Source organism: Tachypleus tridentatus, chromosome 9 (assembly GCF_004210375.1).
Source record: "Tachypleus tridentatus isolate NWPU-2018 chromosome 9, ASM421037v1, whole genome shotgun sequence".
In the NCBI taxonomy this organism is placed as follows: Eukaryota; Metazoa; Arthropoda; class Merostomata; order Xiphosura; family Limulidae; genus Tachypleus; species Tachypleus tridentatus.
The window spans coordinates 150,419,543-150,436,379 of NC_134833.1; the positions used below are offsets into that span (position 1 = coordinate 150,419,543).

Sequence of the window (16,837 nt, forward strand, 5' to 3'; positions counted from 1 at the left end):
AGGCCAGGGGTTCTTAACCAGGGGTGCCCGCACCCCTAGGGGGTGCGAAGATGATTCCCAAGGGGTGCGAGGATGCCCATGAATAATTAAAGCAAATCTATATTTTTACATAAGAGTATGCTTTATATTTCTCCTAAGAAGAAACATTTTTGCTTCAGCAGTGTTCCGAGACAAAGTTAAACCTAAACCTGATTTCCTAATGAAGTGGTAAAGTTGCATCAGATTCCAATACAGGGTAAACAAACGGGTATGTGATTTGGATAGACGAGGAAGGGACGCGTACAGGACACGTGCGCAACACGGAGAGAGAGGGAGGTTATCATCACGTCTCAGTCCACACCACCCATCCGTGCCATCAACACGTGAGTTATGGTCTCCCTGTTTCAATGTTATTTTTTTTTCTGATGCATAACAGTAGGGTGGAAGATTGGTTATGTATTATTTCAGATTTTGCTTTCTACACATTTATTTAAATGAGCGATGGGTTGTTTACATAACATACATCATCACTGTAGCAGTGTAGCCGTTACAATATTTTCATAGAATGTATTGTCATGCCTACAAATCTACTGATTAAACCAGGTATTTCAGTCTCTCCTTCACATAATTTAGAGATAATTCATAAAAAAAAAAGAAAACAGAAAAAAGAATGTGTTTCTTTTCCAGATTTGTCTGCAGTATGTCGAAGAAACGAAAGTGGAATGACGAATATGTCAAGTTTGGTTTCACCTGTACTACAGAGAAGGATGGGACACAACGTCCACAGTGTATCCTGTGCAGCACACTCTTCTCCAATGCGAACTTGAAGCCATCAAAGCTTGATGAACATTTCAAAAAACAAACATGGTGGCAGGGATGCAGGAAATGACATTGTGACATTAAGGGTCAAAAGAGCTAGGTTTGATCAGGTTGGCACATTGCCGACTTATGGATTTTCGCCAACAGAGAAACCTTTACTGCGTGCTTCTTATGAAGTTGCATACCAGATTGCTAAATCAAATAAACCCCATACAATTGGTGAGGAACTGATCAAGCCATGTGCCCTTGAAATGGCAAAGATTGTTCTCGGCAAGGAAGCTGAGAAGAAACTCCAACAAGTGTCTTTGTCAAATGATGTAATCCATAACCGAATCATCGACATGAGTGTTGACATCCTGGAACAAGTTGTAGCTGACATCAAGGCTAGTCCAGTTAAGATTAGCCTACAAGTGGATGAATCAACAGATGTATCCAACTGTTGTCAGCTATTGGCAGTAGTTCGTTACGTGAAGGAGAAAAAAGTGGAAGAAAGTTTCCTTTTCTGTCAGTCCTTAAAGACAACTGCACAAGCTATAGATGTGCTTAACAAAATACAAGAATTTTTCTTAAGAAACGAACTTCACCTTGACAAAATTGGTTCAATATGTACAGATGGTGCACCAGCAATGCTGGGCAATCGTTCTAGGTTTGCTGCATTAATGAGGAAAGAAGTTCCTAATCTGAAAATCACTCACTGCTTTCTTCATCGTCACTCTCTTGCAGCAAAGACATTGCCCCCAGATCTCAAGAAAACTCTGGATATTTATGTCAAGGTTGTAAACTTTATTCGCAGCCGAGCTTTGAACCATCGATTGTTTCAGTCACTTTGTGAGGAAATGGGTCAGGAACACACTGTTCTTTTGTACCACACTGAAGTGAGGTGGTTGTCACGTGGTCGTGTGCTGTTTCGTGTGTTTGAACTGAGAGGAGAAATTCATCAGTTTCTCCGTGAAGGGGTACAAGAACTGGCTATATATTTCAAAGAACCTAGTTTTGTTCAGATGCTTGCCTATTTGGCTGATGTGTTTTTAGCTATCAATGAACTCAATCTCTCTCTGCAAGGAAGGGGACTCAACATTGTGACTGCAAGCGCGAAATTGGCTGCATTCAAAGAAAAACTTGTCTTGTGGATAAAGCGTGTGAAGATGGGGAATTTGGCAAATTTCCCCTGCCTGGAAGAGAAAGTCACATAAAATTCTACACTGCATCCAGACTTTGTTGCAAAAGTTGTTGAACATATGCAGATGCTGCGTACTTCATTTGAGGGTTACTTCTCGTGTGGAGAGCTGCAAACCTGTGACAACTGGATCCTGAATCCTTTCATGCAGAATTTGGAAGATGTCAGCGGCATCAAGGAAGATCTCATCGACCTTAGACACAATCGTGAAATCCAAATGGAGTTCACCAATAGTCAGCTGGAACACTTCTGGGCTTCTCAGCTGGAAGCATACCCTGCATTAGCGAAGAAAGCTTTTGAAGTGCTGGTACCATTTGCAACTACTTACTTGTGTGAACAAGGATTTTCTTGTCTACTTCACATCCAAACAAAATGCAGAAATCGGCTGAATTCTGAACATGACATGCGAGTGGCACTCAGTACAAAGACGCCAAGATTTGATGCCATCATAGAGAAAAAACAGCAGCAACGAAGTCACTAAGTTTACTGTGCATTACAGGCTAAATAAAAACATCATTAACAAAATTGAAATTAATTTTTCATTATGTACCCTGAATTTTGTCTTGAAAAAAGGTATGCTGTATGTATGAAGATTAAAAAAAAATTTTTGATTACATCAACTTTGTATTTTTAGCTTTTTTTATATTCAAGTTTCAAGGGGATGCGAGAAATGATTACTGATTTGAAAGAGGTGCAAACACTGAAAAAGGTTAAGAACCACTGATCTAGGCAGTCTCAGATGTATTTACGGGTGTTGTAGCGGGAATGGAAACAGATACAAAACAACAGCACACTGTTTAGCTGTTTGTTCAGGTTTGTGAACAAGGTTTCCTGTGGTGTTGTTCTGTATAAGCTTTGTGAATTATAGGTAGTAACATAAATAACGTAAAGTTCTGTATTATATTTACTGACAAGTTAATTGTTAGAAATATTTGAAACAGACAAACCTTAATAACGTTCAGTGTACACTACGTGTATTTACTGTATATTTATATTATTTACATCAGACCAAACAAATCTAAATACAGTTACAAAGATGGGATTTCAATAATATATAAATATTCGTTTCTTCAGGAACGGCCCGGCATGGCCAAGCGTGTTAAGGTGTGCGACTCGTAATTTGAGGGTGACGGGTTCGCATCCCTGTCTCGCCAAACATATTCGCCCTTTCAGCCGTGGGGGCGTTATAATGTTACGGGCAATACCACTATTCGTTGGTAAAAGAGTAGCCGAAGATTTGGCGGTGGGTGGTGATGACTAGCTCCCTTCCCTCTAGTCTTACACTGCTAAATTAGGGACGGTTAGCACAGATAGCCCTCGAGTAGCTTTGTGCAAAATTCAAAACAAACAATAATTACTACTTGATATCAACAACAATGTATTTCTTGATATCAACAATAATATACTACTTCATATCAACAATAATGTATTACTTGATACCAACAATAATGTACCACTTGGTATCAACAAAAATGTACTTCTTCATATCAACAATAATGATTTACTTCATATAAACAATAATGATTTACTTCATATCAACAATAATGTGCTACTTGATATCAACAATAATCTATCACTTGGTATCAACAATAATGTACTTCTTCATATCAACAATAATGATTTACTTCATATCAAAAATAATGTATTACTTGATGTCGACAATAATGTATTACTTGATATCAACAATAATGTGTTACTTGATATCAACAATAATGCACTACTTCATATCAACAATAAAGTACTACTTCATATCAACAATAATGTATTACTTGTTATCAACAATAATGTATTACTTGATATCAACAATAATGTATTACTTGATATCAACAATAATGTACTACTTCATATCAACAATAATGTATTTCTTGATATCAACAATAATGTATTACTTGACGTCAACAATAATGTACAACTTCATATCAACAATAATGTATTACTTGATGACAACAATAATGTATTACTTGATATCAAAAATAATGTATTACTTTATATCAACAATAATGTATCACTTGGTATCAACAATAAAGTACTACTTGATGTCAACGATAATGTATTACTTGATGTCAACAATAATGTACTACTTGATATCAACAATAACGTACTATTTCATATCAACAATAATGTACCACTTGATGTCAACAATAATGTAGTACTTGATATCAACAATAATGTATTACTTGATATCCACAATAATGTACTACTTGATATCAACAATAACGACCATTTCATATCAACAATAATGTACCACTTGATGTCAACAATAATGTACTACTTGATATCAACAATAATGTATTACTTGATATCAACAATAATGTATTACTTGATATCAGCAATAATGTACTACTTCGTATCAACAAAAATGTAATTCTTCATATCAACAATAATGTGCTACTTGATATCAACAATAATCTATCACTTAGTATCAACAATAATGTACTTCTTCATATCAACAATAATGATTTACTTCATATCAACAATAATGTATTACTTGATGTCAACAATAATGTATTACTTGATATCAACAATAATGTATTACTTCATATCAACGATAATATAACACTTGGTATCAACAATAAAGTACTACTTGATGACAACAATAATGTATTACTTGATATCAAAAATAATGTATTACTTTATATCAACAATAATGTATCACTTGGTATCAACAATAAAGTACTACTTGATGTCAACGATAATGTATTACTTGATGTCAACAATAATGTACTACTTGATATCAACAATAACGTACTATTTCATATCAACAATAATGTACCACTTGATGTCAACAATAATGTAGTACTTGATATCAACAATAATGTATTACTTGATATCCACAATAATGTACTACTTGATATCAACAATAACGACCATTTCATATCAACAATAATGTACCACTTGATGTCAACAATAATGTACTACTTGATATCAACAATAATGTATTACTTGATATCAACAATAATGTATTACTTGATATCAGCAATAATGTACTACTTCGTATCAACAAAAATGTAATTCTTCATATCAACAATAATGTGCTACTTGATATCAACAATAATCTATCACTTAGTATCAACAATAATGTACTTCTTCATATCAACAATAATGATTTACTTCATATCAACAATAATGTATTACTTGATGTCAACAATAATGTATTACTTGATATCAACAATAATGTATTACTTCATATCAACGATAATGTAACACTTGGTATCAACAATAAAGTACTACTTGATGTCAACAATAATGTATTACTTGATATCAACAATAATGTACTACTTGATATCAACAATAATCTACTACTTCATATCAACAATAATGTATTACTTGATATCAACAATAATGTATTACTTGATATCAACAATAATGTATTACTTGATATCAACAATAATGTACTACTTCATATCAACAATAATGTATTTCTTGATATCAACAATAATGTATTACTTGATATCAACAATAATGTACTTCATATCAACAATAATGTATCACTTGGTATCAACAATAATGTATTACTTGATGACAACAATAATGTATTACTTGATATCAAAAATAATGTATTACTTCATATCAACAATAACGTACTACTTGATATCAACAATAACGTACTATTTCATACCAACAATAATGTACCACTTGATGTCAACAATAATGTACTACTTGATATCAACAATAATGTATTACTTCATATCAATAATAATGTATTACTTGATATCAGCAATAATGTACTACTTCGTATCAACAATAATGTACCACTTGATGTCAACAATAATGTACTACTTGATATCAACAATAATGTATTACTTCATATCAATAATAATGTATTACTTGATATCAACAATAACGTACTACTTGATATCAACAATAACGTACTATTTCATACCAACAATAATGTACCACTTGATGTCAACAATAATGTACTACTTGATATCAACAATAATGTATTACTTCATATCAATAATAATGTATTACTTTATATCAGCAATAATGTACTACTTCGTATCAACAATAATGTATTACTTGATGTCAACAATAATGTACTACTTGATATCAACAATAACGTACTATTTCATATCAACAATAATGTACCACTTGATGTCAACAATAATGTACTACTTCATATCAACAATAATGTACTACTTGATATCAACAATAAAGTACCACTTGGTATCAACAATATTGTACTACTTCATATCAACAATAATGTATTACTTGATATCAACAATAATGTATTACTTGATGTCAACAATAATGCACTACTTCATATCAACAATAAAGTACTACTTCATATCAACAATAATGTATTACTTGTTATCAACAATAATGTATTACTTGATATCAACAATAATGTATTACTTGATATCAACAATAAAGTACTACTTCATATCAACAATAATGTATTTCTTGATATCAACAATAATGTATTACTTGACGTCAACAATAATGTACAACTTCATATCAACAATAATGTATTACTTGATGACAACAATAATGTATTACTTGATATCAAAAATAATGTATTACTTTATATCAACAATAATGTATCACTTGGTATCAACAATAAAGTACTACTTGATGTCAACGATAATGTATTACTTGATGTCAACAATAATGTACTACTTGATATCAACAATAACGTACTATTTCATATCAACAATAATGTACCACTTGATGTCAACAATAATGTACTACTTGATATCAACAATAATGTATTACTTGATATCCACAATAATGTACTACTTGATATCAACAATAACGACCATTTCATATCAACAATAATGTACCACTTGATGTCAACAATAATGTACTACTTGATATCAACAATAATGTATTACTTGATATCAACAATAATGTATTACTTGATATCAACAATAACGTACCACTTGGTATCAACAATAATGTATTACTTGATGACAAGAATAATGTATTACTTGATATCAAAAATAAAGTACTACTTCATATGAACAATAATGTACTACTTGATATCAACAATAAAGTACTACTTCATATCAACAATAATGTATCACTTCATATCAACAATAATGTATTACCTGATGTCAACAATAAAGTACTACTTCATATCAACAATAATGTATCACTTCATATCAACAATAATGTATTACCTGATGTCAACAATAATGTACTACTTCATATCAACAATAATGTACTACTTGATATCAACAATAATGTATTACTTGATATCAACAATAATATACTTTTTGATATCAACAATAATATACTACTTGATATCAAACTAATCTATACAAATTGTCCATGGTTAATTACAAATTATTCTGTCTCAGTCAGTTCTAGGGTAACGAAGGAGAAAGATTTAACAAAAACTGATGTCGTAACTTCTGGTGACGTCACTTGGTTAATTTGTTTATAAAGAACATTACAAAAATCTCTTATTATTGGTATTACACCACTGTTTTTTAGATTGTTTGCTAAATAGAAGTCTGGAATTTTTATGTCAAGTTATACAAATGGTTCATGTCAGCGAATTACCCTAAAGACAACTGTGTTTTATAACGCCTCAGCTGTAAGAATCAATTAACGCTAGGTTAATAATTTTTTTGCTATAATTACAACACATGAAACTATTTGCATACCGTAAGTTTGGTCTTTCAAGGTTTGTTAAATTTACCATATACAGTTTTAAAATCACATTGACCGAATCATAGTTTTACAGGGCATGATTGCACGTCTCCACCTGAGGTTATAAAGGAAACTTCCCCGTGTATTCCTACTATCTAGGCAGTCTCAGATGTATTTACGGGTGTTGTAGCGGGAATGGAAACAGATACAAAACAACAGCACACTGTTTAGCTGTTTGTTCAGGTTTGTAAACAAGGTTTCTTGTGGTGTTGTTCTGTATAAACTTTGTGAATTATAGGTAGTAACATAAATAACGTGAAGCTCTATATTACACTGGTTTTCAAAGAAATTGAGGCAAGCACGAAAATAGCTGTTTTAACCTAATTTGGGGGTGCTGAATTCAGATTTGAAATCCGTTTTTACTCATCACCTCTAGTTTTTTAGATATGCATACACATACTGTACACATACTGTACATAAAGGCCTATATGCATTCAGGGTTAATTTCTAATATTGTGTGACTTATGTCTTGTTTTTTAGTTATTATGCAATAAATGTAAGTGATAGAATTACATTATATATATATGTAGCTATATATCAAGACGGATTTTGGCAGTTAAGCGTAGCCAACACGTCTCAATCAACAGCCAGTAGTGCACTGGCAGTCAGCGCAGGAGGTTGGTGTCCCTCGACAATTGTGTTACACAATCTTTTGGATATATATTTGTATTACAATTTCCAATGACCCACATAATTATTATTGCCTTACATATGATTTAATTTTACTTTGTTTTTTTTTTCAGATTCTCCAATGGCTTCAAGCTCGTCAAAACACCGAGGATGCCTCAACAAGGCCAATTCTTTTTGCTACGTGTGTGGGGACTTCACGACAGTTGCACAGCGTCGAACCATCACTTCCCTCCTCAGAACTGCCTACTTTCATTATTTTGACCGTAAAATTGGTGATCAGGACAAATCTTGGGCTCCACACATCTGTTGTAAACCCTGCGACAATGAACTAACTGCTTGGTTTAATGGCAAGAAAGCGGCTTTCAACTTTGCAGTCCCGATGGTTTGGAGAGAGCCACGAAGCCATGCAGATGATTGTTATTTTTGTCTAACAAATATAACTGATTTCAATGGATCTTCTAGAAAAAAGATCAAATATCCCAACCTTCCATCTGCTATGAGACCCGTTCCTCTTTCAGATGATCTTCCTGTCCCAACACCTCCAGTAAATAAGGCTCTTCTTTCCTCATCAGATGAAGAAATGCCTCCAAGGGAAGATTCTGCCAAGTCAATCTCTTCCGAAGATATTGACTCTTCTTATTCAGGAACAAGTGGCAACGAGCCACACTGGATCACGCAAGAAGACCTAAATGACCTTGCTCGTGATTTGTATCTGTCAAAACAGCAGTCAGAGCTCTTGGCTTCTCGGCTTAAACAGTGGAACCTAGTCCAGGAAGATGTAAGGATCACCAGTTTCAGGAATCGGAACAAAGACCTTGCTTCATTTTTCGACATGGAAAACAAGTTGTGTTACTGCACAAATGTACCTGGCTTGTTCACTTTCCTTGGTTTGCCACATAATCCTTCAGACTGGCGTCTTTTCATAGACTCTTCCGAGCGAAGTCTCAAGGCTGTGCTTCTGCACAACAAGAATAAATATCCCAGCATTCCCACTGCACACTCTGTCCATCTAAAGGAGTCCTATGACAATATGGAGCTTCTTTTAGAAGCTGTTAAGTACAACCAGTACCAGTGGAGTCTGTGTGGGGACCTCAAGGTCATTGGTCTTCTTATGGGTATGCAAGCGGGCTTCACAAAGTACTGTTGCTTTCTCTGTCTCTGGGATAGTCGAGCTGTATCCCAGCATTACAAGCAGAAAGACTGGGGGTCTAGAAGCACTTTCGTTCCTGGCGAACACAGCGTCAAGGAGAATCTTCTGGTTGACATGAAGAAGGTGCTTCTTCCTCCTCTTCACATCAAGCTGGGTTTGATGAAGAATTTCGTGAAGGCCATGAACAAAAATGGTGCTGCCTTCCAACACTTGTCTACTGTGTTCCCAGGTCTCAGTGCTGCTAAGCTCAAAGAGGGCATCTTTGTCGGACCTCAAATCCGAGAAGTGCTGAAGGATACTGATTTTGAGGAGCTTCTTACCTTAAAGGAACTGAGAGCATGGAAAGCATTTAAGTCAGTCTGTAGTGTCATCCAAGTATATTTATTCCGTCAATGTTCTTTATCTATCCTGTTTTATCTGTAATAAGCTGCTGCAACTGTTGAAATAAGCACGTATATACTCTGTATATACTAAAATGAGACTATTTAAAAGCCAGAAAACTAGAGGTGATAGAGCAAAACTGTTTATAAATTTGAATTCAGCACACCCAAATTAGTAAAAAACACCTATTCACATTCTTGCCTCAGACAAAAAATATTTTTTGTAAACCAGTGTTATATTTACTAACAAGTTAATTGTTAGAAGTATTTGAAACAGACAAACCTTAATAACGTTCAGTGTACACTACGTGTATTTACTGTATATTTATATTATTTACATCAGACCAAACAAATCTAAATACAGTTACAAAGATGGGATTTCAATAATATATAAATATTCGTTTCTTCAGGAACGGCCCGGCATGGCCAAGCGTGTTAAGGTGTGCGACTCGTAATCTGAGAGTTACGGGTTCGCATCCCCGTCGCGCCAAACATACTCGCCCTTTCAGCCGTGGGGGAGTTATAATGTTACGGGCAATCCCAATATTCGTTGGTAAAAGAGTAGCCGAAGAGTTGGCGGTGGGTGGTGATGACTAGCTCCCTTCCCTCTAGTCTTACACTGCTAAATTAGGGACGGCTAGCACAGTTAGCCCTCGAGTAGCTTTGTGCGAAATTCAAAACAAACAAACAAACAATAATGTACTACTTGATATCAACAACAATGTATTTCTTGATATCAACAATAATGTGCTACTTGATATCAACAATAATGTATTACTTGGTATCAACAATAATGTACTACTTCATATCAACAATAATGTATTACTTGATATCAACAATAATATACTACTTCATATCAACAATAATGTATTACTTGATATCAACAATAATGCATTACTTGATATCAACAATAATGTATCACTTGATATCAACAATAATGTATTACTTCATATCAACAATAATTAATTACTTGATATCAACAATAATGTACTACTTCATATCAACAATAATGTACAGCATATTGGATATTGACAATAATATATTACTTTAAATCAAGAATAATATATTAATTTATTTCAACAATAATATATTACTTCATATCAACAATAACGAACCAACTGGTGCTAACAGTAATGTGGAGCTTGGTGTTAAGATACACGTGTCAGTGTGGTGTTGAATGTGAATAGCGTACTGTTAATATAAATTACTATTCAATATTATGAACATATGAATTACATTTTGATGAACCGGCTATTTTTCGTTGCTTAATCTAAATTATGTTGTACATAATTCATTTTTTAAGATCTAAATTTGAGTTTCAAATTATTTTAGGAAGGTTATAGAATAATCAGTAAGAACAATTGTATATAATTAATCGATATTACATGATCAAAATATTTATACTGATTTGCTATGCGTATTTTATGTTAAAATTATTGTGGAAACTATAATTATGAGCCTACTTTAGAAACCTGAACAAGCATCGAAACAATCCCATTCAGTTATGTATCGGTTCCTGACCATTTTGTAATACCCTCCATCGGTTCCTGACCCTTTTGTAAAACCCTCCATCGATTCCTGACCCTTTTGTAATACCCTCCATCGGTTCCTGACCATTTTGTAATACCCTCCATCGGTTCCTGACCCTTTTGTAAAACCCTCCATCGGTTTCTGACCCTTTTGTAAAACCCTCCATCGGTTCCTGACCCTTTTGTAATACCCTCCATCGGTTCCTGACCTTTTTGTAATACCCTTCATCGATTCCTGACCCTTTTCTAATACCCTCCATCGGTTCCTGACCCTTTTGTAATTCCTTTCCGGTTCACCAAAGAGCAGGCCTGTTTTTGAGTGCACTGTTAAATCGATCCAGTTGGTGACAGAATCTCTCAGCAGTGATTGTCTAGTTTGGTTGTAAGAACTCAAAATGTATTACATCACCTTTATCCAACCAAACACGAAGCAAAACCTTCCTATGGTACAGGTTCTCTTTTGGCTGTGGTGTCGCTGGTTCTCCAGCACTAACCCACTGTTGGTGGTGCTTAACATTTTGATAGAATACTAATTTCTCATCTCCAGTTACTAGGCAGTTCAAAAACGAAGTTTGAAGTTCATGATAGTGAAGACATGTACAGATGTCTGCTTGTTCTCTTAGATTATCAGCTGACAACTCACGTGGTACACAGTTTCCAAACTTTGAAACTCTACCAAGTTGTTACAAATGTTGATGAACAGAGGATGGAGATGACCCGAGTTTCTGGGTTAATTCTTCAACAGTTACAACACAATCCTCCTTAAGTGTTGTTAGAAGCAGGTCATTATCAAACTGAGTAGGGAATTCAGTGTGAGGCGTATCTGTCAAACACCAGTTCTAAACTTATTGAACCATCTTTGACACTTCCTGACATTCAGAATATCGTTGCTGGACACTTCTTGAATGCTGCACATAGTTTCAGTAACACTTTTCTCTTTTCTGAACTTGTAAAACATTATATATCTTATGTGTTCCTCTGCCATCACGATAATTAGGGCTTCTAAAATAAATAAAACAAAACTCGCAAGGAAATGAACTAGCTTACATTTAATGCTATCAAATCATAACATATAACTTGTACGACTTTGAGAATAACTTCATTTAGCCAAGAAATATACATTTAAAATATCCACCATATCCTAAAAAAAACGTTATTGTCTATGGGATGACCTGATACATTCTTCTAATTATTTAAGTTCTCGAAATGTCTAAGGATGACCACTTAGTTTAATGAAACTACGCCATCTAGTAATCAGTATTTTACGAAATTAGACATGATAATCCTGGATTCGAGCCTTCTCACTTAAGGCAGGCCTCAGTATGTCTGTTATTAAAACTAATAATAAACAACCGAGCTCATACAAATGAAGTAACAGTAGTGCTGTTATCTGTTGTAATCATACTATTTAATGTGCTAAATCACAATTCAATCATTAGGTACAGATCTCAGAAATAATCAGAAATAAAGAAAAAAACAAGGGAGTATTCGATTTAGTATTGGTCTGGCTTTATTACTGTAGTGTAATTTAATGTGGTTTTACATTCTAAAGATACCTCAATGATAAGTTCATAGACTTACAAAGTTAAAATGTCCGGGGCTCAGTTCCTCTTGTTAGACAAGTGTAGACAGTTCACTACATAACTTTGTGCTAATACATAAAACACAGGAAATGAATGGTGTTGAAACGTTGTTATTTTACTGGGCAAGTTCTTTTAAATTATTTAGTGTAAGTAAAGTCCGCGAAACTATAACAAATCAGTTTCTTTCTTCCTCAACATGTTTACATTTCACTTGAGCATTGTTCAAACTTGTAGGCCTAAATTTATAAATCTAAATATTTTTCTAACTGTACTATGAGCAAAGTGAAAATAAACTTATAATTTAGCAGCTAACACATTAAGTAACTAAATATACACAACAACTAACACTAATTCAAATATTTACCCGAAACTAAATACCTCACCAACACTTTATCACTGAAAATAAAACTGACTGATTTAGCCCTAATTTACCAACTTACTGAACCACTCGTATTTAATTTATAACTAATCCTTGTTCCAGATATCTTACAAAGTATTTTGATAATCATTACAAACTAGCGGCAAATCCTGAAGTTTGTAGCAGATTTTAGCTTTTAAATATTTAAGATTTCTGATGATTATTTTTGAAACTTGTTTATACAATAATTATATTTTATAAACTTGTAAATTTTATCTTTCTTTGGATTCAAAGAGCTCTGCACAAACTTTGATTGCACTTGCAATCACTGGCGTGTAATAAAAATTGTACTTTAATATAATCATAACCAAGAAGTCATTTTAAACTATTGTTTATCGTATCCTTTTGTTTAACATATGTAAAAAGTTTTAAACCTGTTTTATATTAATTTATGTTTGTTTTTTTACAGATATTATCGATTATTGTATTCTACCTCTCAAGCACTTAATTAGGCTCATAAGGCCTAAGGCAAAGTCGAACACACAGGTCTTTTCGACAAAATTAAACTTCAACGAGCGAGTAAAAAATTATCTAAACCTATTTTCTCTTGTTCTATTAAAAACTGTTTTCCAATCGTACTACAACACAATTACAAGAAAATATAAAATAAAATGAACACAACATCAACAAACGATGATTTTATGTCTGTTAAGTTGTTAACAAATTTTCTTCAGTCTAGGCTATTGTCACTTTCTTTCATTCTGGGTGCGATTCTCTTTGGGACTTGGGACTTTAATCCAATTATACAATTCAAAAGTGTGTTTCTGTGTTTTTCTTATATTTGGCTATCTGCTGTGTTCACCGAAAGGAACTGAATCCCTGATTTTAGTGTTGTATTATTCGTTTAGAATTTTCTGCAAAGTTACACGAGGGCTATCTGCGCTAGCCGTCCCTAATTTAGTAATTTAAACTAGAAGGAAGGCAGCTAGTCATCACCACCCACCGCCAACTATTGGGCTGCTCTTTTACCAGTGAATAGTGTGATTGGCTGTACCTTATAACGCCCTCACGGCTGAAAGGACGAGTATGTATGTTGTGACAGGGATTCGAACCCGGGACCCTCAGGTATTATTATTCGAGCACATTAACCACCTGGCCATGCCGGGCCTTAGTGTTGTAAATCCCTAGATTTACTGCTGTCCCAGCGGTGAACCAGTTGAAAATAACAGGAAAAAAAAAAGAACTTTCGTTATGTTTTATTCAGTTAATATGATTACATTACACAATGGCGATCGATATTGGCACTGGTCACATATGGCCAGCTCGAGTTTAGGAATAAATTTTTCAATCATTTATTTTTATCGCATATTTGGTAATTAGCGACTGCACTGCCTCAAGTCATTGATAATGTCGCGCGCTTCATCATTGCCACAGACTCCGCCCATTTTGTCACGTCAGTCTAGTTTAAATGTTTGTTATCGAGTGTGCGTTGTTTTGCATGTGCTTTCAAACTATTTTTATTGTGCAACTTTCAAGTGTTTAAATATATTTTATTTTTAATCCCATAATATGGATAAGTGGATAATTCGAAAACAAAATAATCCACATGATGGTGAACATTCAAAAATAAAGACAGTTTAATTGATTCTGGCGTTACTGACGAAAAGAGAATGTCACGTGACTAGAAGAGCGTGAAACAAGAAATTAATGAAAGTTGTAAGTTGAAATTTGCAGTGATTGAAGCAAATAATAAACCAGTGTGTGTTTTGTGTAACAAAGTTTTTAGTAATAATAAAGTTTACAACCTTCAGCAACACTTTAACAATTTTCACAACGAATTTGATGTAAAATTTCCAGTCGAGAGCAAAAATCGCATGAATGAAATTATCCGTCGAAAGCACAACTTCATGAACAAAAGGGAGGCTTAAATTGATTTTTATCGTCGATAGAACTAGTTACGTTAGCTAGCTATAAAATAGCTTGGATTCTAGCTATAAAAAAGAAATCATTTTCTGATGCTGAACTAATAAAAGAAATATTGATTGTAGTCATTCAAATTCTGCTGGGGAATTATGATTCAAAAATAAAATATGATATTCTTCAAATAATTTGCAATTAAGTCGAAGAACAATTGTCTGCAGAATTCTGGAGTTAGTAAAAGACATAGAAAATCAGTTGCTTGAACAACTAAAGGACTGTTTGTATTTTTCTTTAGCACCAGATGAGCCAACAGATGTTAGTGACACTGCGCAGTTGATATTTTGGGTTTGACATGTAACTTCAGATCTTCAAGTGAGGGAAAAAATATTTGGCCTTTGTGGATTACGAGATCGAACATGTGAACACGATATTTTTGAAAAATTTATTGAAATGTCAAAAAATTCAATCTGGATTTAAAAAAAATGGTTTCTGTCACAACAGATGGCGCTCCCCAAGGACTGCGGTGAAATTAGGATTTGTTTTTCTTTGAAGCAGCATTTAATTGCACATAATGTGAAGTCCACGCTACCGTCTTTCCATTGAATTTTGCATTAGAAACATTATTGTATTTAGATGTCTGAAAGTGATGAACCGAAAAATTTGATGGACATTTTTGTAAAAAATTGTGAATTATATTAGAAGCGGAAGCTCTCTCATCCATCAACAGTTTGTTGAGTATTTAAAGAAAAGCAGTGACTGTACATATGATGATCTTACTGATTTTGCAAATGTAAGATGGTTAAATAGAGATAATGTCTTAGAACGATTTATTTCATTATTTCCTCAAATAAAGTAGAATCTTATTAGAAAAAAGTAAGATTGAAAACCTTCCTGAAATTAGAACTTTGTCATGGCATCGTGATTTGCACTTTCTGTAGGACATGATGGCTCATTTGAATAATTTGAATACGAAGCTTCAGGAAAGAGGTAAAATAATAAGCGAGCAATCACAGTCTGTTCATGAATTTCAGTTAAAGCTAAACTTCTTTGCGGAACAATACAAAAGAATGATTTGACACATTTTGCAAATTTGAATAGTTTTCTACAAGTAAGGGCCATGATTTCGCTGATGCTAAAGATGGTCTCCATGTAAATTGGATCAAAAATCTGCCTCAAAAATTTGAATCATGTTTTTCCGAATTTAAAATTTGAAATTGATATTGGAATTTTTGAACGATCAATTTCAATTTGACTCAGGAAGTTTCAGTAGGGAAATTACATCTTTTTTTGTCTTTGTATAAGTGTGTATTTGAAGATGAAATACTTACCCTACAAAGTGTAGAACACGTAAAAGGTAAACAAAAATGTTCTATCATAAACATGTTACTATTCTGACAAATGAGAGTCTTCCAAATTTAAAGATAGCAATTTCAATATTATTTCCCATGTTTGGATCCACATGGGCGTGTCAGTCAACATTTTTTTCGCTAGATTTTCTCAAGTCTAGATACAGATCTCTCTGACATAAATTTAGAGGCAGAGCTAAGATGTTCATTGAACATAGATATTAACCCAACTTTCATGAAACTTGTTGATGAAAACCCCAATCAATGTTCACATCGAAGGTTAGTTGAAATACAATTATTTTCATTAA

The 16,837-nt window shown here is 33.6% G+C and overlaps 1 protein-coding gene across 1 annotated transcript; it reads left to right on the plus strand.

The window, feature by feature from the left end:
- Window positions 1-821: 821 nt before the first annotated feature.
- On the plus strand, window positions 822-1,991 carry LOC143227524 (protein FAM200C-like). The gene is made up of 2 exons (XM_076458965.1): window positions 822-1,226; window positions 1,308-1,991. The coding sequence occupies exons 1-2, from the start codon at window positions 822-824 to the stop codon at window positions 1,989-1,991; spliced, it is 1,089 nt and encodes a 362-aa protein (XP_076315080.1).
- The last annotated feature ends 14,846 nt before the right edge of the window (window positions 1,992-16,837 follow it).

What these genes read in the sequence shown, in the direction of transcription:
- LOC143227524 (XM_076458965.1), top strand. Translation starts at nt 822, where the DNA reads ATGAACATTTCAAAAAACAAACATGGTGGCAGGGATGCAGGAAATGAC. An exon ending in AAGTGGATGAATCAACAGAT is followed by an intron (nt 1,227 to 1,307) that starts GTATCCAACTGT and finishes CTTTTCTGTCAG; the next exon opens with TCCTTAAAGACAACTGCACA.